At 39.3% G+C, this 22,738-nt stretch overlaps 1 protein-coding gene across 2 annotated transcripts in view; it reads left to right on the forward strand.

The window, feature by feature from the left end:
- INPP5A (inositol polyphosphate-5-phosphatase A) overlaps positions 1 to 22,738 on the forward strand; it is a 257,300-nt gene that overhangs the window by 118,426 nt on the left and 116,136 nt on the right. For both annotated transcript variants that reach the window (XM_055720024.1, XM_027805062.2), the window contains exon 5: positions 21,350 to 21,413. In XM_055720024.1, the coding sequence (XP_055575999.1) occupies positions 21,350 to 21,413 (64 nt within the window). The remainder of the gene's footprint in view (positions 1 to 21,349; positions 21,414 to 22,738) is intronic.

Here is a 22,738-nt window from a genome sequence, read left to right on the forward strand (position 1 = left end):
CACTAAGGCCCCATGTAAATTGGTGCGTTTTGTCATCTTAAATGCATGTCAGCATACATCCATTCTTGCATCACTCCTAATGGTGTAGAATGGATATCGCTGTTTGCATGTATTTTATAAACTAATTAATGACTGTCTTCTAAGTTTAAACGGTGGGAGATAGAAGTAGGGTGTTTTCACTACAGTTTCTTTGACAAATCAAGCACCTGGTATCCATATATGTTAAAGTCTTTCAGATACTTTAGGTATTACTACTTCACACCATGGGTCCCCGATTTTGAATATGTGAGCTGTAATAAATTAAAAGGGTTTTTTTAATTATTGCCTTATTTTCTAAAAGAAACCAAATTACACAAAAGACTAAGACTTGCTCTTCTCAGGAGTTAGTATTAAAGGTTTTCAGTTGTGTAATAATGTTTAGCATTCACATTTTTTCGATCCACCAGTTGTCAGCTGCATTAAATCAGTGACATCCCAACAGCTAAACAGGTTTTGTTGCATTGATACCAACTGATCCTATTTAAAGGAATGTTTCTTTTTGTTGAACATATTTATTTTAAGATGTTTAAGAAAGATTCAATAAGCAGACTAAGTCCAGAGGAACTAAAATAGGACTAGGATAGGGACAGTCACCATGCAAAGCGGAGGCTAGACCTTGGAAAAAAAGTGTGCCTTGCTGCTAGTGCTCAGAGAAGCTGCATTTCCTGAGCTGGCCAAAGAGGAATGCAAACCGTTAATTTCAGGAGAGGCTTGTGGACACAGCTTGCAGAAATCCATTTGTGAAAACTACATTTTCAGTTTTGAGGGTCATAATGTGCAGATTTCACTCACAGCTGTCATCTTCTGTATAACATGATAAAATCTTTCAGGTGTGCTGTGGTGTTTTCTTGCCTTACCTTACTTGCGTTACTTTCCATTTTTGCAAGAAAGGAGGATTTGCTGCTTGATTAAGTAAATTTTAGACCTGGAAGAAAATAACTAAGGCTGTAGAAACCAGTACGAGTGCCACATATATTCTTTTCTTGTGACTGAGAAACCATGCAGAACTAAATGCTGTTGCAATTTCTGGGTTGCATGATTACAGAAAGAGCAAATGCTGCCTGTTTGAAAATGGATGCAGCAGTGCATGTTTCTGTCCTCAGAAAAGGCACAAGTGTGCAAACTGCTTTGATTGTGCTTGGTGTCTAGTAACTCTGCTGCAACTCCACAGTCCTGGATTTCACCATTTTGTTAGAATGTTGCAGAATCCAGCAGCTTTGCTGCTGAATGCCACAGCCAGCTGTGGCATTTCATTTTCTGTGCTCCTTTCCTGCCAGCAGCTGCCTTCAGGTGCTTCGTGCTTTATAGCGAGCTGACAGCCAGGAGCCACAGCCCAGCCCACACGCCTCGTGGCTCTGCGGAAAGACAGCAGTGGGTCAAGCTGTTGGACCCTGCGCCCCGTGGAGGGCTCAGATCTAAGGGGACATCTTGCCATGTCTGAGAAAACAGCACAGCAGTAAATGTGGGGCAGCAGTTGCCTGCAGTTTCCTGCCTGCCTTATTGCCCTTGAAGGTCTGCGAGGCCTTAACTGAAGTACCTGGACATGCTGCAGGATCTAAAGTCTGTGAAACACTTAAAAATAACTGCTTTAAAATTTTCTAATAATTATGACCGTGCATATTACATTTTTAGCTCTCAGCCATAAGGAAGTGGGTTTGTGGAGTCTGGGGGATCAGTAAGAGGTCTTCTGTGGTAGCAGAATTAACAAATTGCTGTTAAATTTGAAGGCTCTCTTCTGTGCCATGTAAAAGGAAGATTTTGTGTTAAATTTCATCTTTGGCATTTTGATAAAAGGTGAATGGCAGAAGACACACTTTCAAAAAATGCATCCCTGAAGGTTTCCTGCAGCCCCTCCTCATCCCCAGCTCCCTCTGGAGTGCCTGTATCGATTTTGGCAATGCCATGAGTTGGCAAGCACCACTATCATTGGTGCTGCTTTTAGGATGGATGTTGTCTTTTGCTTCTTTTGAAGTCACACATTTGTGAGCAACACTCACATAACTAGCACTGGGGAAATCTCTTCTGTCTTTGGTATTCCCTTTGGCTCCCCCTTGAATTTTCTTTTCAGTTATTAAGAATTTGTATTTTAGTTTGTTAGAACTTGAAAAGGTCTCCTGAATTTTGAGCTTTTTCACCCTGTGTGGAAAAGGAGCAAGATATCTACAGAATTAGTCGCTTGTATGTTCATGAGCATTCTTTTACCTGCAGAAGTCTTCCTCTGGCTTCCTCTCAGCACATGCATTATTGCTCTGTTAGCATCCTTCTCATTACGTGCTTCAGTAAAAACATCCTCTCCATATTAGGCAGCATCTGTATTTTCTTCATGGATCTTTTCCTTTGCTTTTAACACTGTATAAGGCTCCACACATGTCTCTGGATGGCTGCAGTCAGGCAGCTTGTAACGAGCCAGTGCTGCATGAGCTCTGGCTGTCCATCGCGCAGAGCTGTGTGACTGCCTCCTGACAGGCAGTGCCTGTGCTGCCTCTCACCACTCCTCCATCAGGCGACTGTCCACCACTGGGCTCTGTGCAGACCAACATGGGATGAATCTAGTACCAAAAGTAAATGTTCCCAAGGCATTAGGTAAGAGATTTCCAGGTAAACTATAAGTAAGCTTAGGAAAGTATATATGCTTCTGTTCAAGAACGATTTATTGTAGGCCTTGGGATCCTGTAAAAGAAAGCTCCCAGTGACCAAGGGATGATAGGACATACTATAAAAAATAAAAATTAAAAAAAATCCTTCTGAACTGACAGATCTGCAGAAAGGGGATCTGCAGCTGATTGGGTCACAGATAACAGCTAGCAGTAAGGGAGGTGTTCTTTCTGCATGGATTTGTCCTGAGCATAATTAAATGTAATTTCATTGTCTAAAAATCCTATTGTAAATTACTGTATGATGCTAGGTTCAGGTTCCTGATGAAATGAAACACATTCTTCCTGCCCGGGAAGGAGACAGTAAGAACACCGAGTGACTCCTGCTGTGTGTGGACAGGCTTATCTGAGAGTGTAAACTGAAGACGTAGTTACACCAATTTCTGCAAAAACTTTTTTTTGGGGGGGGGATGGGGGGATAGGAGAGGAGGGAGAGAACAAATCCCATCTCAAAGTCTTTGTATCATACAAACCTGAATACAGGTGAATCCTTTTCTGACTGAAATGGACTAAGGCAAGGGATGCTTAAGGAATATGAAAGCAGAATAAGGGAGAGGGAAAGGTGAGAAATAGTAATGGGAAAAGGACTCCTTCTTACAAGCAGAAGCAAAACACCTCTGCTGTTTTACCCATTTCAAAGGAGTTGCCTTGGCCAAAACTAGTAAATGGGAGTATACTGGGGAACATGTGCATCTGGTGGTCGAGCCCATCTCTTTTGCCCTATTCTAAATACTCCACAGTATGCAGTCGTAGGACTCACTGCAGACACTACTGGAGTCATCCCAACTTTTAATTACAGTTAATCAATGGATGCTAACTGCAGGTGCTCTGCATACCCCCACTCTGGTAGCCTGTGGCTATAGAGTGGGTTTGATCCCTCCTTCTCTGTTTACATGCTAATACCATATGTAGGAAGGAGGTTAAACTATGATTCTGTTGGTTCATCAGTGTACTTCATCTGTATTCACCATTTCACAATTCAGGTGTGAAACAAGCAATGCCACCCGTGCTGATGGTGTGTGTGCGAGTTACCTAGGCAAGGCTCGGGCTCTAGCTGGATAGCCATTGCAGTGCCTTAGGCTCACATCTTCAGCTGGGGTGGGAACAAGGGATTTGCCAGGGAACTCTTTCAGACAGGTGAGAGCATCGGTTGTGAGAAGTGTCAAAGCTCAGTCTGAGCAGCCTCAGCAACCCATCCGTATTCTCAGTTGGGGAATGCTTTGTGGTAGCCTGCCACCTGCACTAACATTTATGAAGGCTAAACCGGATTCTGTGGCAAAGGAATCAAGTTTCAGCATATTTTTTTTTGTAATTGCTGAGAAGAAATCAACTTCAGATTTGCTTCAGAATCTCTTGGCAACTTTCCCACCCCTTAGTTCTGGGAGGGAGCACACATTGCAATAAAGGCGTGTGGTTTGGATCTTCCCCACAGACATCTCGCTGTATGAAAACTATGTATACTATGTACAGAGTTTATATATGTACACACATGCATGCATACATAGATGTAAAAAATACATGAAGATTCGAAATTTTGTGGCAACAAAATGTGAATGAAGCATAAACTTATGTTCCAGGATTAAGATTTAAGTTTCTGTCTACCTGGGTCAATGTTTGAGGTTACTAAGTGTTTGAGTCATTGAACTTTAAGACTGCATTCATCACAGCTTCCTAGACTAATATAAATTTCTTCCCATTAAGTCAATAAGCGTGGTTACATCAGACAGCAGTTCTGTCTAGAAACTAAGATTAATGTCCATCATAAAAGTGACATGAAGAGACAACTTGTTTGATTTATACAGGCTATTTTTGTCTTCTCAGTTTTAAAATAAAATTCAAGTTATTACTTCTATCAATACAGAGGTTTTCTTTCACACTTCCACTATTACAAAAACATTCTTTTCAAATGGTGGCTTCTTTTTAATTCAAGTATGAGCCTGTAGGAAGAAAAAACCCTAACAGTAGGGGGACTGGCAGTACAGAGTACAGTTGACTGATATTTTCACTTCTTTGAAAGAGCTTTCTTTTTAGAAAAAAAAAAAAGGAAAAGTTTTTTCAGGCTTCTTATCTGTTGCTGTTTTCTGTAGGAAAGTATATTCCTGTTTAGAAACAGAAATTGGTTTTCAAATTCAGGTGTAAAAATACAGTTTACGATACTGCAGCAGCAAAGCCTGGTTCTCGAGCCTTACTGTAACCCTGGACCAGCTGAGGAGGTGCCTTCCTCTTTTAAATTGCTACCAAAGCCATCTCCTAGCCCACAGTTCCCTGCTCACTACCATGGCATCCCTAGCTGCCATTTCATTCAAAAGCATTGATGTCATACTGAGCATGAACTATATTCAATTAATTCCATTGAAAACTTTAGTAAAGTTAGGCCTCAGTTGCAATCTTGGAAGTTTTTAGTTCTCGTCTCCCATGCTACCTTTAAAGAAATTTCATATGATCAAAAGGCACGTTACAGACCCATGAGCTTTTTTTCTGCAGTGGTCCTTTTGTTATTAATGGATTAACTTCACAAAGTGATGCTGTGCTGTTCTTGAAATGCATAAATGTATTTTCTTTACCTTTTACTAGCTCAAAGCTAGAAAATAGTGGTAATATGGTGATGCTAGCAAGGCCAAAAATAGAATTTGAGCGAGGCACTGGTGACAGACTCAAACAAAGTAATCTTAAGCTCGCTCTTTGTATGGTTTGTAGAGACATTTGGTTTTGTTTTTCTTTTTAATTTCTTTTTTTTTTTAAGTCAGCTATGGATATGCAAATGCTGCCTTTGTAGGAACTAAACCCACAAATTAAGATGGTAAGTCTTTGAGCACTATTGTGATGTTGTTTCTAGCACAATACCATGAATTCCTTTGTGGTAGTTCAATAGCTGAAGGTTCATCTGAGACTTTGAAAGGTAAAGCATTAACAGAAGTGATGAATTACAGTTCCAAGCAAGGTACAGCAAGCATATTTCTAACAGTTTCTTCCTAAACTGTTTGTGGTGTTTTCTTTGTGAAATGAACTTTTGCAGCAGGGAGGGTGGTATCCTTCCAGGTTCCTCCCACCGTGAAGCTGGATTTCTGCTTCAGGATATCATCAGCTGGCATGCTGAGGGAGTTGGCAGATCAAGGCACATCCATCCGAATGCCTTGTCTGTCTCCGTGCTCTCGCCAGCGTACGTAGATCAGAAGATGGGAGCCAGCATTTGCTTACTTCTGTTTATCTGATGTCTGTCTGATACAGGGATAACCTTACAAAATTAATTACCTGCTTAGGGATATCACCAAGCGTCCTACCTACATCAGCAGAATTGCTGGAATTTCTTTCATTAGTGTGAAGTAATGTCTTTGGAATTTCCATGTTGAGAAGATACCTTTGCTGGAGACCAAGCAAAAGGTCTTTGCTTCTCATTACAGGTTCTCTGACACTTGCCAGATCTTCCAATTTTAAAACCAGGAGGAAGCAGTAAGAACAGGCCATAGTAAACCTTTTTATTCAGGCCTTTTAGGATGTTCAGGCAAAAATATCTTTAATGAGTTTTGCTGTTTGCTGACTGTGTCACCAGTGAATCAGAGGGTGACAGTTTCTAGGTTTTTCTTGAATAATTCCATTTGCTCCATGGCTTGCCACAATTCAAAGAGAAGTGTGTTCTTGTCTGTCATCAGAGCAATGGAACCTGCATGCCAGTAACAATTTCAATTAAGTGTGCTAAATATTATTGTAATTTGTGATTAGTCAGGAGCATGTCCCTTTAAAAATATGATCAGCTTAAAGCATTATACCACATAAACCCAGTATTTGTCCAATTTGAGATGTAGATATGTCTATTTTGGGGTGCATAAGGGATGTCAGCCTGTCATTGAACTCAAAGCTAATCTCTACACTGTGCCAGGAGTTTGCATCGATGGTCCTAAGTTACTTTAATTCTAAAGATCTGTATGAGCAGGGTACTTATAAATGTACAAACTGTACCATATTATTGATATTTTTAAAATCAATTAAAGCTTTTCTGTAATTGTCCACAGACATTGCATGCTCCAGTTGAATGACAGTAGGTAATTTGTAAACTGTTTAAGTTCATTGTTGGCCATCTCTTAGAATTGATTGTCCTTTAATTAACTTATCTATCATGCATGTAATGTGATTCCCAATAAGAATTACAGAATTTTAATTGAAATTGAAAAGTTCTGAAAGGTATAAATATAAAAAATATGTATTATATATGTGCATACTCAAACTTACATGGACATTCTGAAGAGATTTTAATAACAAGGCAGGTTTGCTACATGATTTAATTATCAACTTACTTGATAGTATTTAGATTAGAAGAGTATAATTTGGTTTATTTCATAAAGAAAAGTTTTACATCATTATGTCCTTATTGATTTGCCAATGCTATTTAATGAGTTTCAATTCACAAAAGTTGCATTAGTTGTAATACATCTTTTGGATTATTTAAAGGTAGCCTTATTTTGGAAATAAGACCGCTTGAAGAAAATGCTGAGCATAGTTGAAAATTAATTATCCCAAAGTATTGCTCCTAAATGTACACAAAGACATGAAAAATGGCAGCAGGCATTCTGTTATTCTCCATGTAATTATTGTGTATAATTCCAGGGAAATTCTTTTCTTTTCAGTAATCCGGATGTTTTCTTATGTTTGCTAAACCAGATATGCTGGACGTGTTTTCATTTATGCTACTATTTTGGTTGGCATACACTGAAAGTTTTTTTAAGATTCTTCCTAACTCAGTTTTAAGTATTTTCAATGAACTCTGACAGAATACGCTTAAATCATTATATTATTGCTGCTTTGTTGTATATCATTATACCTTTATGGAATCAGTGCACCATCTGCTGCAAAGGGGGCAAGGGCATAGAATATCTAATCACATAAATCATACTGCTCTTCATTTCAGTGAAGTGAAGCCTGTTAGGAAATACTGGGTTTAGCCCCTTGTTAGCAATAATAATTTAAAAACTTGTAACATGTACCTTTGTCTCTTGCTGAATTGGCAGTGTACAGAGTACCACAGTACAACAGTGAAGAGTCATTGCACCGAATCAGGTTCATCTGCTCACTGACACTTCAGTGTCAGTGAAGTAACACTTCTGATTTTTAATACCAACTCTCTGTATTAACAATATTGGATAACAAAGAAAATCTGGGAGAGAGACTTTCTCCATTTTTTAATGTAAAATATTGTTGTATTAATTCAGTAAAGGTCAGTAGAGAATTTGTTTTTCAAGTGTGGGCAGTTCTCATTGTATTTTTTGTTCGATACATAACTATGGTGATATAAACAGTTATTGAAAACCTTACTTTTTTGATGGCTTTTTTTTGTGCATTTCAGACTTTTCATATATGCTACAGTGAAGCCTGAGAATATAGGTTTAGGGAGGGTGTTAAGAAGAGGGTTACATTACCCTCAGCCCAGATACCATTGCTATCATGCTCTACTTTACAGAGACTGGATTTCTCTTGTATGTATCAAATGGCTGCTATTTTGCCACCACGTGCTTGAGTTTCCAGTATGATTGTGTTGAATAAAAGGCACAACAGTGTAGGTTCCGTACGCCATAATCTGGAAGCACCCTAGGTGAGGTTTTGACAGTGATGACATGCAGAGGCACTGGCTGAGTGAACATATCTGTTGGAGTCTAGCTGAGGAGCATGACCCTGGTGGAGCAGTTCTGTAAGACCTGTTGATGTGGCAAGCTGCTTCACACAAAGCCACGCAGTCCAGACCGAAATACAGGATAATCTCTAGAGAACATGACCAACCTCCACTCTGCTCACACAGGCTGGGCTGAAGCTCCTGCCACCAGTGCTAGGCTGGCCCAAGGCCAGCAAGAGGTGGCTTCAGCAAGTCCATGTGTGCTGCAGTCCTCCTCCCAGCTGCAGCACGGTTGTAATCTGGGCAACAGCAATTAGGGAGGCTGAAGTAAGATTGACTGTATCCCCAGTGATGTAAATCATGGAAGGCAGACTCTTGCTAAATATGGAAAAGATTATCTTAAAGCAGCACTTCTGTGCAGGGCAGTATTCTGAAGGTTTTACTTGACCACATAGTTATTTCTTCTCACACGGCATGTAGACTTTGCGTTTAATTCTATCTTTGACTCCTATGGTGGCTTCAGCACTGGCAGCAGCAGCTTTCCTGGACTGTAGAACTTTGCTGTTAACAGGTGCTTGATTTGCAACTGCATTACACTTCTGATTGTATGGTTGCTTAGAAAGACTGCTGCGCAGGTACCAGATATTTCTGTCTAGGACAAAAGTACAAGAGTAGTATAGTTTAAATTATTAATCCTAGCATTTCCACTGGCTCCAGTAGATTGCTGTATCATTATGTTTTCCTTCCTTTCCTCATGCAACCATGAGAATCCGATGATTTCAGTGTCCTCAAGGTTGATGCCCTTGCAAGATGCTGTTCTCTCCCTCAAACCTTCATCCCTCTTTTAAGGCCGTCTTGTTACGCTGCAGTTCATCTTTGTTATGGTAATTTAAAAATTTAACAGGTTTATTAATCCTGCAGAATTTATTATCGTCAAACATGAGATATTATTAAGTTGCTATTGTACAAAGCATTTACCCTCGCTGTTGGAATGACTTGTCCTCTGCATTGGCAGACACAGAAACATTCATTTTGTTTCCTAATTAGGAGAGCTGCAATCAGGAACCATGACAGAGTTCAGCTCCTCAGTGTACAGCATGCCAGGTTCCATAGTGCAGGCTTTATAAAATTCTCTTTAATTCAGGAACAGAATATCATTAACTTTGTAAGTGGATGAATACAATGGACAAGCAATTTAATTAACTTCTAACATTCGATGTTGGACAGGAGACAAAATGAAATTATGCACATATTTCTTATGCAGGCAGTCAACCTTGAAAGGGGCTTGATTGTGATGGGTCAGACAGGGGGACAGCTTTGTCCAATTATTTGATGTTTAGTCCTAGAATATGAAATTTGAAATTTGGTACTTTGTAAATCAATCATCTCGTATTTTGAGGCAGTTACAAAGGTTCTTTGAGATACAAAACAACTGCCAGTGATTGTGACACACTAAATACAACCTTTTACCACATGGTACTTTCCTATTTGGAGATGACCTGTGTAATACTAAATGAAATGGGCATTAATGCCTCCTCACCAAATTGAATTTGCCATATTGAGTGTCTTATGTAAGAATATACCAACAAAATACTGAATTGATTTAAAGTTTTTAAAATTAAAAGTATTTAGGGTCAAGTAAATGTAGCAAGAGTCATGCAGCTTAGCAGTTTCCTACAAAACGACACTTTTTTAGTAGAAGAAAAGTATGGTAAAATGTTAAACATCCAGCAGTCTCGCCCATCTGATCAGAAGCCATCCAAGTTGCGTCCCAGTTCCACTAGCACTGCCAAAGGTAAATCACGTCTTGTATAACCCAGTTGGGAGGGGCTGGTCACTGTTGGTGAAAGCCCGGTGCAGATCACCCACATCACCAGGTGCATAAGCAGGAGGGGATTCATGCAGACCTTTCCTTTTTCTGCTTGCGGGCCCCAAGTGCTGTGCCGAGCTCTCCTGTGTACAGCTCACTTACTGACCGGAGGAGTGAGCCAGGATTTGGCTGGCAGTGAAGAAGCCTCTGATCTGCAGGAGCAAAAACACTGAAAGAAATTGCCGTGGGCTTCTTGCTGGGCTCACCCATGTCTGTCAGGTTTTGCTTCAGAACTAGTCAGGATTTTTGCCCTTACAGCAGTCTCCCTTCTCCCCTTGCAGATCAGGGGAACATTCCTGGAAGGATGTTCCATTTACTCGGTCTCTTCATGGTTATCAGATACTTGTAACTAGTCTAGATTGATTTTTGTTCGTTCTGGATCTGCTTTGTCCTGTGGCAGTGTAACTCTTCAGCTTAAATGGTTCTTTCCATTCCCCAGTGTTACTCCTCATCTGTGGTTCATTTGCAGCTTTCCTTTGTTTTGCTGGGATACAGAGTCAGCCTCTTTTAGTCACTTGCTGTTTGGCAGGATCATATTCCTTAATCCTGATGGCCTTTTTGCAGTGCGGTCAAGCCTTTTATGTGGGCAAACAGAATTGCTAATGTGGTTCCAGATGATGCACCATCATTGCACTCTGCGGCTGCACTAATGCTTCTCCAACTATGGCTCTATCTCACATGCTGCACGCTCAGATCACTTCTGCCTTTTCCACACCTGCATCCCTTTGACGGTTTTTGTGGTGCACTCACTCACGCAGTACTGGGAGGATAGAAGTATAGGGGGGAATAAGGAATGAATTTCTGGAAGAGGTGAAGTGCTACTTTGGTCTCTGTTGCTATTGGTTACACTCGTAAAATGATTACAAAAATAAATGTGTAGTAGAATGTAGCTTACTCCCTGAAAAATAATACTTTTCACTTCTGTATTATCTTCTGCAATGCAAGACTCAAGTTCTGTTTTCTCGAAGTTTGAGAACTGTTACCAGTACCTCCTGGATAAATCTGGCTGTTATGTAGAGTATTTTGAGCTCTCTTTGTCAAGAACTTAGAACTGCTTGGGGAATATGTCTGAGTCTCCATGAGGTTCGACGCTCAACTAACTGTTAAGTATTTAACCATTTAAGTGCATATTTCTTTCTTAGGTACATTTATGCTTATAATGTCTGCTGTGCTTACAGATAGACACCAGATTTCATTTATTTATTTGTTTATTTAGGTTGGATGGGACTTGGAGCAACCTGGTCTGGTGGAAGGTGTCCCTGCCCAAGGCAGGGGGCTTGGAACTAGATGATCTTTAAGGTCCCTGCCAACCCAAACTGTTCTGTGATTCTCTGATTCTGTTTCTATCTCCTCTCATACTGAAGAGCCAGTGAATATTCTGAGCAATGCAGTATACTTTTTTCTGGCTTTAAACCATCGGTGGAGTCTCAACAGAGGTTTTGGCTGTTTGATCGCGTGCACTTCTTGCAGTCAGGCCCATTAAAAAGTTGCTAGGGCAGGAATCAAGAGTGTGGCCCTGAATTATAGTTCTGAATCCTGTATTCAGACAACCTTCTTTTGTATTGGTGTGGAGCCAAGCTGTGTGCCTCTTACCCTGATTGGGGGCCTCTGGAGTGCTTGTGTAATAGAAATATTAAATAACAGTGTGATTAATGACTTTGTGAAGGTTCTACTTTGAGCTCAGGAATAATGATAAGTGGCCTTTTTTTTAACTGTTCAGCGTACATACACTTCCCTTAACTCATGTTGGCTCCTTGGTCTGTCAGTAATCTTGGTTTTAAGAAAAAGAACCTCTGTATGATTTTTTTTTAATTGAATTGATTTGTAATTAAAATGTTAAATCTTGCTGTGAAATATGTCAGCATCAAAAGGGATAGTAAGTATTCTTTGTCAATGTAGTAGGTTACATACGGATTACTCATTTACTTACCAGACATGCTTATACATAACTCAAATTTTTTATTTTTAATTTTTTCTTTTCTTAAGTAGTCTCAAAGCATCTTTTAAAATTGATTATGATTTTTCATTTGCTATATTGATGCAGTAAAGAAATTATAAAGGCAAGATAGTAGAGGTGGACCATTTTAGCTCAAGATCACTCATTTTGCTAGTCTTCAGAACAGGAAAATGAAAACTCCTGGGACTTTGGTTTTTTTTCCTGAGAATGTACTATTAATGGTTGCTGTTAGCAGAGAAACCTCTCTGAGGTATCCGTAAAGGCCAGGTGTGCAAATGGTCTCTTGATTAAGCATCTAAATGACTTGGGATTTAAACATCTTGGAATTTTTAACGCAGTTACACAGCCTTTTTAGAAACCTAAACAGATAAGCCCATTTGAAGATACCTAAATCATCTTGGTAATGACTCTAGAAATAAACAGTACAAGCTATAAGACTGTATACATAATCACTCAAGGATCAGTTGTTTCCCAAATTAAATTTAATTCAACTATTATAAAAACAAACAAAAAAATCAGAGTTTATTTTGTGTTTGGATTTTTTGAGTCATAAATTTGTAGCGACTATTGCTTTTGATACTTCAGTTGTTACTGGTCTCTTAAAAAAACGGTTCTGAAGAAGTAAGAAGGAAGAAAGTGAGGATGCAGTGCTAGATGTTAAAGTTATGGCTTGTGCTGCTGAACTACAAGTTAACAGGAAAGACTGGCACTAACATTAGTTGAGGATGGTTAGAAATCACACTGCGTGTTCTGACAGCTCATTGAAGCTGGCAACATGGAAAGCGTGAGGTTATTCCTCTGGCGCCAAGTAGTCAGAAATGTAACTTCACTGCCTAGCTGCAACAGTACAGCCAAGAGCCAGACTGAGAAATTGGCAGGTCCATAAAACAGATAGATTACAAACACATTGGAACTTTTTAAGTCAAAACCAGGGTGTGGAATTAATATAATTAATATAATTACAGCAAATAAATGACCATGAATTAGGTAGACATATCCTTTTTTTCCCCACCAGCTGTACCTGCAGGCTTCTGCTCTCAGTGGTCTTTGCTGCTTCAGCTGCATTGACTAACTGGGAGGTGGTCACTGGAGAAACTGGTAGGATGCTAGCGATTGTGCATGCAAGTTGTGGTACGGCAAGTTGCCTCTTTACAACATAGGTATGTTTATATTACAATATATAACATTATTTTAGGTTTTATGGAATAAGCGAGTCTTCAGTACCAATCTTGTCAGTGGTTTTAGTCTTCTCAAGTAACCCCAATTACTGTAATGAGTGTCACATGTAACAAAGCAGGTAGCTTTAATTTTAAAAATAATAATAAAAAAAAGTTACAGTGCGCCAAGAGAGTTTTCTGAGTTTGTCACAGAGTATTTGGAGCCCACTCACTTCTACACTTTATTAAGAGTGTAATTGTTCAAATACTGCTGAAATTAAGCTGATAACCTGTGCTTGAGATACAAAGCCACAAAAGTAGTGTGTAATTGTTTGAAATGGTCTGGTTCAGGCTCTGGCTGTCTGCACGTCGGGTACGCAACGCCTGTCTGGGGGCAAGCTCAAGAGAAGTTTAATTGTATGTACTTTAGCTGGTAAGTCTAATTCAGGAAATGACAAATTACTGGACACCTAATTTGTTTGCAAATAAAAAGTGATAGACTATTTTATAATGAGTTGATCTGTGTACCCAGCCTGTTTTGTTAACCTTGAATGAACAATAGACATTTAGTGTTAATTTAGCTATCCTGGAGCAAGTAGCTTATGAACAGAGTTGACAAGCATACACTTTAACATCGCTCATGATTTGTAGTTGCTTTGTTGGTAGCTATTTAGCTGTGTTAGAACCAATCTGTCCTTGCAGCATGCCCTTTCTTCATTACAAGGAAAGTGAAGATTACATGAAAAGTAACTTTTTTAAGGCAAACTTAGGGCGCAGGTGGTTTTCACCAAGTTTATGAGCTGCCACAGAAATCCACGGTAACCTGTGGCTTGTTTCCTAGCAGAATTTTAGAGCTGTTTTGCTGTCACTGGGCCTGGTGGCAGCATGCCCCTCACACCAGTGACTGAGGGACAGCCAGGTGCTCCGCCAGCTTTGGCCACCGGTATGGAGCAGCCCCTCAGCCTGCCGCAGCCCAGGGGGACAGGCCGCACGTGGCTGCTCCCCAGGCAGGGCCCTGCATGGGCCGCTGGGCCGCCCATGGGCTGGGCTGGTGGCAAGGGGCTGCTGGGCTGGCCTGGGGGTGCGAGGGGCTGGGCTGGCCAGGCACCCACCGCCTCCCTCTCGGTGGCCCTGGCAGCTGGGCATGGGTGGCCCCATGATGCTGGCACAGGGCCTCAGCCCAGCTGTGGGGGCCTGGCTGGGGGGCAGTGGTGAGGCCTGCTTGCCCCCCCGGGGAGGCTGTGAGGATGTCGGGGCCTGCACCATTTCCCATCTTGGGTTTTTCTATTTGAAGTCTCTTTAACATCATTGCAACATAACTGAATCCAGATAAGGTGTCCCCGTATAATCCCGATAACAGTGTTTTTACATAAAATTACCCTCTTCCTGTGTGGAATTGCTGCAACTTCTCATTTGCTGTGTTTCCCCTGACTGAAATGTGGCAGCTAATAGACTCCATTTTCCTAATGGGGAACTAATATGTGCTCTTGATGTTCAGGTTTATAAATATGTAAAATATGTTTTTAATTGTTGTTAGCAAAACAGGCAGGTAATCAATACTATCAGGCGTGACAAACACACTGTTGACGTGCAGCATAGCTAAAAAGACTGGTCAGAGATAAGGGCTTCCTGTCAGCAGTGCCCTGCGCTAATTAATATTCAGACATTGTCATGTTCGATGATAAATGAATTCCTTGAACTATATTGATATAGTAGGTTAAACATTGAAAAAGTTGGGTTGAACTTTGACTTTAAATATTCATTAAAGCTAATTATGGATTTTATGACTACATGAATTACAGTTTCTATGTCATCATTGGCAATTTATTTTAAATTTATTTAAAGCAATCTTTATATATTAACTTTATCACATTCAGTGAGGTAATGCAGTAAATGTTTACTCTGTACAGTAATTAAACTTTTATTCAGGTATTTCCTTTATGCATTAGATTTCCGCAGTTGAAATGACGTTCTTTAAAAAGAAATTATGCCAATTAGCTGCTAAAAAAAATCATAGCTGTTTAAATCTTCAGTCTTTTTTGGCAAGATTTCTGTATAATCAAAGGAATAGGGTTTTTAATAACACCAGGCATGTAATCCATCAGAACCAATTTGTTTATCTTACCGTCAGTAACAGTTTTTCCACTTGAGTCTTTTGGCATGGAAAAATGAAAGACATTTCTAATATTGTACTGAGTATCATTCTGGAACCTAAATAAAAGCAGTGAACAGGTAACTTCAGTCTACTAATAGGAAGAAGACACCTGTATTTTCCTCCATAATACATTGGGGGGAGGGGGCAGGGGGAGCGCTGCAAAGCTCTTCAAATTAATGTGCACTAACTGTAAGTTAAATTTTGCTATTTGTTCTTGCAGCTGGCAGTACACCTCTGTATGCACACATGGTAAGAACAGTCAGGTACTTCTGTCAGTCCTGAAAAAAAGCATTTTGTTAATAGCAGTACTGCTGTGAGATAATCGCCTGGCCTTTTCACTGAGTTCCTGAACATTTCAATAAGGGCCATTCTCACAAAAGCTTTCAAAAGCTAGGAATGCGTTTGACTGTGTACTCTACAATTAGTGGTTGTGATACTGAAAGAGTTTCTAGGAGTTCACAAATTTTCCCTAGTCTACCTGTAGGATTTTGTGTGCAGGTCTAACTATTTAATTTTAGGAGTGTTAAAGCAAAGCTGATTAGCTATAATGGACAGGGGAGACAGAAGAATAACCGGTAATCAGTTTTAACATTGCAAGTTCTAAGCTACTTGGCCAACCTGTTGCTCTTGACTGTCCTATCTGACTTTTGACTTTGATGCTTTTTGCTGGTTTATTTATGGTGTGTATATATACATACATGTTTGTGCCTATTTACAATGCTTAAACTCCTCTATGAAGCAAAATGTGAATAAATTTTAAAAGAGCCACCAGCAGTGACTGTGTGGTATTTCCTCATGGCCACAGGTATTACTTTGAATTGTGTATATATTTAGAGAAGTAGGCACCTCAAACTGACAAAGCCCTTTCTATCTTGTCCTGGCTTTACTAGTAGGGTAGAAAGCCACCTGGCTGAGCAGTCCAGAGAAATACATGTGCGGTCCTTGTGACCACCTGAGGTCAACAGGTTGTGCTGATCTTGAACTTTTAGAAGCTTCTGATATTACTTAATACAAGATGATTTTGATACAGTTACAGACCCAAAAGTTGGCAGGTTGGCCTGAGAAAGTAAGAACTTGCTGATCTGAGCCTAGCTGTGAGCTATCCATTGCTCACTCTGCAATGAGGATACTGAAATACAGTTTCTGCGACTAGTTTGTGTTTGCAGACTGTTGAAAATCAAGCAGAGAAGGCTGTGACTGCTCCCTTCATTCTAGTAAGACACTACCTGTATGGCAGAGCAAATACCATCTTCTGTTGATATCTTGGTGCAGTACCACTACGATTCGGGTTCAGAGTGGCTAGCAAGAGCTTGTCATGCTTGCATCTGAGCCTTAATACCAGAAATGAGGTTGCTCTGAATGCTTGACATGAAAGTCAACAGATACATCTGTCCAGGGTCTAACTGTCCATGGGGGGCCTGCAGCTGCCAAATATGCATCTTCCCCAACTGTATGTTAAAGTCAACTTTGGTGACCCTCAGTACATATTATTTTTCAGGCTTCTATTGTAGAAGAACTGTCATAGAGAGGGCTTACATATCTGCAGATTTGCTGATACACTGTTCTGCGGTCACTAACGTAGGGGTACCAGAAAATAGGAAAGTAAGGTACGACACATAACACCACTTCTGAGGTTGCATTTTAGTAAAAGCACCAGTTTACACATGGCTTAGAATTTGTACTAACAGCAGAATTAATCAATTTCAACAGTCCTTAAGTGGAACAAATAATAATTTTCTTTATGTTTGAAATTTTTAAAAGTTGAACTGTTTCAGGTGCTTTATGATTTGTAATGTGTTTCTGTATTATATTACTTAAATACTGTATGTGCTAGTGCTACTATGGCACTACTTTTTCCAAGGAATATTAAAAGTGTATGTAAAAAAATAAAGCAAAGTTCTAGACATTTGATTAATATAATTTAACTTTATTTTTAAACTGTCATTTAATGAGAAATAAATTGGATTAACATAATCTCCTCAACAAAAGGGCCTAGGCAATAGGGCCTGGAAGGAAGTTTCTTTTTACTTCTGTTTCATTGTGGCAGTGAATTACAACTGCACTCCATCATTTTTACAAGTTAACATTTATGTACATAAACCTGATTAAGTCTATAACAATTGATAGCCATAATTTCCGTTCCATTCTAGTTTTGCTTCTTTTCAATGGTGTGTTTAGAATTACACAGTCAAAGCCTATCTTAATGTTAGTAGTATCAGTTCCTGAAACTGTACAGTGTTACTTAATCCCTAACAGAGGCTCTTTGTGCACAATTTGACACAGAGCTACAAACATAGACTGTCAAACTAAACCTTTGCTGCATAATTCATCAAGATTAGTTTTTAGAAATGAGATTAAAACAGTAAGAAGTTGAGCAGTGAACAAAACAGGATGTGCAGAAATAGAGTTGTATCTTGAGCACAAGTAGCAGTACTATTTTTAATCGAATTATAGCATCTAAATAAAACGAGTTTTAGAGTGTCTTGGTTCTTCTTGCTTACTTATTGATATGTTATATAGAGAAGCTTTGTAATTCATAATCCTGTCACCTAGGTTTAAATTTTCACTGGTCTTTAAAGTTATTTGTGCCTCATTTGGATAGGTCACTATTTCCAAATAGTGATTCCAAAGAGTAATTTCCAAAGAGTAACATTATATAACAAAGGGTTATCTTCATGTATGTCAGATTTTTCCCTGTGCATTGAAGAAAGCGGTGGACCAGCTGGGAAGAATTCAGAAAGAGCAGGACAGGGGAGAGGGACTCTCGCTTGTTCTTCCAGAGAACATGACTTTAATGCACTCTACTAAGTTGATATAGCTTCTGGTAAAATAGAGTAATCATATTAAACTAGATTTTATAACTGAGAAGTCATCCAGCTGTTTATACTTCCCTTTTTTGTAATATATATTTCAGATTCAAATTATTTAAATTTGATGTAATACTTTTGTTGTAAGCTTTTATCTAAGGTCAGCTCTCTAAGTAAATAAGCAGCTAAGAGCTCAGCTGCAATGTCCTTTCACTCAGAAGTACTTGGCTTCATAATTGATTGCTCTGATTTCAGTAGGATAAAACTGCATGTTTATAAAATGCGTTGATGTTAGGAATGTAAGACGATTATGCATAAGATCAAATTCTGTGATACAAAACCATTTTGTGAGTTGCCTGTTCATCTGAGCAGTATATATGAACCCAGACAATGTCACTACCTTCACCAGTCCACATGAAGCAAGGGTACCACAGCTGAGCCCAGTGTTCTGACCCCATCCCAAGCCCCTGTTTTTGATCAGCCTCACTGTAACTTGGTTTTATCAAGGAGAATTCTGAAAATAACTTTCTTCCCTCTGTGTTTTTTCTTTATGATGATGCTTCTGAGCAGTGCCTGTGTGCATTCAAAGAAGCAGGCACTTTTAACATGGCATTTGCTTAAAGTTGTGACAGCATGTGGTTTTCTTTGGTTTAGTTGGGGGCTTTGTAAGTGAGTTTAGGCAAGTTGTTTTCCAGTACAACTGAATTTTACCTGTAGCTTGCATGTGATTTTAAGACTTTTATCTAGTATTAGCTCTTCGAGAGACAAGATATACTTCCCTCTGCAAAAAAACGCCCTATAAACATACTGCTATTTAAGAATAATCTCCTGTTTTTTAAATCCAAAGGCCAGACTATAGTGAAAGTTTAGCTTGAGAGCAGTGTTTTCTATTGTGCATGACAATTTCTTCAATTTGAAATTAAGTATCAGGTGGCAATGTTTTTATCTTGTATCAGGTTTTGGGGTTTTGGTATTTTTTTGGCACTGTGTCCTTGTTGCAGGGTAGTTAACCTTGAGTCCTCTATAAGAGTGTCTCCTGAATTTTCATACTTGCCTCTTCCATGTTATAAAAAAGAAACCGAAAGACCTAAAGGAAGCTGACTGGGTCGCAGGGAAGCATACTCATCAATTAAATGTGTGACTGTTTTCTGTTGGATGGACTAATATGTCAAGGAGATGGGCAGGACCTCATGTTTGTGCTTTTGACAAATCAGCAAATGTTTAATCTCTGGATGTGCAGTGTCTCATAAATAATGCAGCAGTCGCTGAACCAAAACACTACTCTGCCAGGAGGGTCTCTGTTATTATAGGAGTGAAAGACAAAATGAAACTAAATCATCCTTTTTGTTTAATGTGCTGCTTCTTTTATACCTCTCAGTAAGAGGTTATCTACTGGCAGTCTGCTTTTTTTTCCCCCTCAGCTTCTGTTTAGTGCATCAGATGTATTTAAAGGCTCATCAAGGTCCCATTTAAAATGTATACATTTTGTATAACCCACTATAGTCTCTTTACACTACTTTTTCCTTTCTCACTTGATTTTCCTCTACTCTCTTTACATTAATATGTAATTTTCCTCTCATTAACTGGATGAAAACAGTGTATGATATGACTGTGAAGAAGTAAAAGCAAGCTCACAGTACATATGAATGAAATCTTGGCAAAGCTGCCATGACACAGATGGAGCCAGGAAGGGACTGTCTCGGCCCTAGCACCCTGGGTTAGCAGCCTTCCACTCCATGGAGATTCACTGGAAGAGGAGCAGGGTCACTGCTGTGAGGGTATGAAGAAGAAACTGGAGAGGAAGGCAAAGGGGATTGTCCCTGTGAAGGAAACTTTCTAAGTTTCAGGATAGGAAAAACTAGTGTGGAAGCTTCCTCTGCAGAAGGCGCTTTCTTTAATATTGGACTCAGGATTAAGATCTCAGAAATCTTCAGACACAATCTTCAAGTATTTGTTAAGAAGAGATATGAATGTTTTGCTAAATACGGGTGGACTTCAGTATGCTTTTAAGATTGATCTGCTGAGATTGGAGTTTATAAGCTTTCCTGAATGCAGTAGAGATTACTTCTATGTTTACAACCTTTACTTTATCATGGACTAATCATTAAAACTGTAACAGAATTATGTAGTTGAATTTGGTCACTGTTTTGAAAAAAAATAGAAGAGCTGCTCAGGACTAGACCAGCAGAAGGAGTTGTAAGTCCTATCTAAATCTGAACTGTGAACATACTTTATTTTCAATAGTAACTCAGATTTTTCATGTATTGTTATGGGTGCTAAACTCTGCTTCTGCTTATACATAAAAACACATCAGTTCTGCCAGTGGCAAGAAACTTAGCATGTATTGAAACATCTAAGCTCCTCTGCTAGATGTTTGTGTATTCTTTCACTTCACATCCATGCACTGTGAGAAAATACTCACCTGTAGGCTTCATACCAAAGCTACAAGTAGCAATTGCTGTCCGAGTGTGGCCAGCAGAGATGGTTCAGTCATTATAATTATTGTCAAACCACTTATGAACAAGGAAAGCTGTAGAAGCATGTACAAATACTCCCAACACTCCTGTTGGATTTTAAGTATTAAGTCTGCTGTGCAGTTGGCAAAGTCATTCACTCTGCACAACTCAGTAGGAAGATGGAAAGCCTGTGCTTGGCTCTCAAAAGCTATTGAATCTCTCAACTCTTCTCTTGTTTCTGTGCTGCAGTCTCCAAAAGCATTTGTTTTGCTCTGAAAGTGAAGCAGAAATTGTCAGGCTTTTATAAAAGAATTGTGGGGATGTGTTCCGTGTTTAGAAAGGCACTTGTCTGTGTTACTAATTGCATCCATCCATTTGGTATTTGGAAAAGTACACCTGGTAGTTGTGCCCTTACCATGTTTAGTCAGCTGTTAAGGATCTTCTTTATAATGGCTTATGAAACTTCAGAGAAGCAACAAAGAAATTAATATTTTTATAGATCTTAGAAAATGTAAAAAAAGTAACTTTTTATAAGTATTTTATTTCTTCTGTTTTGGTTTTTTTTTAATTGGAAAGCATCACACTTTTTTGGGTATAGTTAGCCAAAGTAGATATTTTTATAATTTCTTATTTTATTGTTGTTTTTTTGCAGGCTCTAGGAAGTTTTTACTTTCTTCATGAATCTTTGAAAAACATCTACCAGTTTGATTTTAAAGGTAAGTGAAGGAATTAAATGTTGTTAGTTGTCAACTGGCTTTATATGTCAAGGCAGCTTTTCTGTCATCTTTTCTGACAGTGGTGCCTAGCAGTTTTTTTCCATGATATGTGGACTTCTGTATAATGCATGCAAGTCCATTGATGACAGATTTTACTTCTCTTACCTTTTATAGACCTCTTAGAAGTCAGTGGACCAGCCACAGGTTGAAAACTGGTGCATTAATCATTCCCATGCAGATGGACCTTCGGATCCATAGAGATCCCTGATGATTTCAAAAGAGCTGGGAATGCCACAAGGTTCTTCCATGTAGATCAAATATAGGACCAAGACCTTAAATGTCCAACAGCGATGGTCATTTTGCAAAGCAACTGATATAGATTTATGGCTTAAATTACTTTGGAGCAGTGCAGGTCAGCAGGAGGGTGTCATTGTTTTTAACCCACATTGATCCATCAGGTTGGAGGTCTTGCTAAATCTCAGAATTTTAAAAGTAATGCTAGGCTATGTACATTAAATATTAAAAATATCATAGAAAATTACTGAATGCTTCCTGAGGTGTATATAGAAAAGATTATATAAAATTTATGTTATTTCAGTTGAGAACTGTCTGTATATTAAATACAAAAGTCTTCTGAGCTTCATTTAGCTAACTGAGCAGAATCACATTAATACATCCAGCATCCCATTAATGTGAGACACTGTTGAAATGGTGGTTAACTATGGAGTGATCTAATTGTCTTAATTATATAGATTCATTACTTTTGTTCTCAGTAGAGACAGATTCTTTCTGCTCGCGTAATTGAGGGTACAGGGTCTTCCTTCCCTGACATATTTAAATGGTAGTTCTACATATATAGCAATTCAAGATGTAGCGAACGTAAGTCCTCCTGTCATCATTGGCTTCAACGCTGAAGGAAAACTTTAGCTACAATATCATAGGCAGTTCAGAGTAGATTTCATTTCTGAGAGGCTGTACTGGAAAACTCAATAGTGAAGTAGGGACTTGTAATGAGGGGTCATATCTAGTCCTTCTCCCGGACTGGAACAGTTTTGCAGACACTGAGTAATGATAGTATTATCAGATGAAATGTGTGCAGGGTGGAATTACTGGAGGAAATTGACATTGCCTGTGAAACTGAGTGTCCTGGGTGTTACTCCAGTCCTCAGACTGAAGAGCCTCCTGGTCCCCTGTTGGTAACTGTTAGTTCCTTTTGCCATGTGAGTGGCTTTGACTGTCAGTGTGAACTGTGGCTGCGCTGCAACTTGATTCTGCAGCCCACAGCTTCTCTGCACCAGTGCTGTAGGACTAGCAGTTTTGCTCTG

The sequence above is a fragment of the Falco cherrug genome, chromosome 9, assembly GCF_023634085.1.
Source record: "Falco cherrug isolate bFalChe1 chromosome 9, bFalChe1.pri, whole genome shotgun sequence".
Lineage (NCBI taxonomy): Eukaryota > Metazoa > Chordata > Aves > Falconiformes > Falconidae > Falco > Falco cherrug.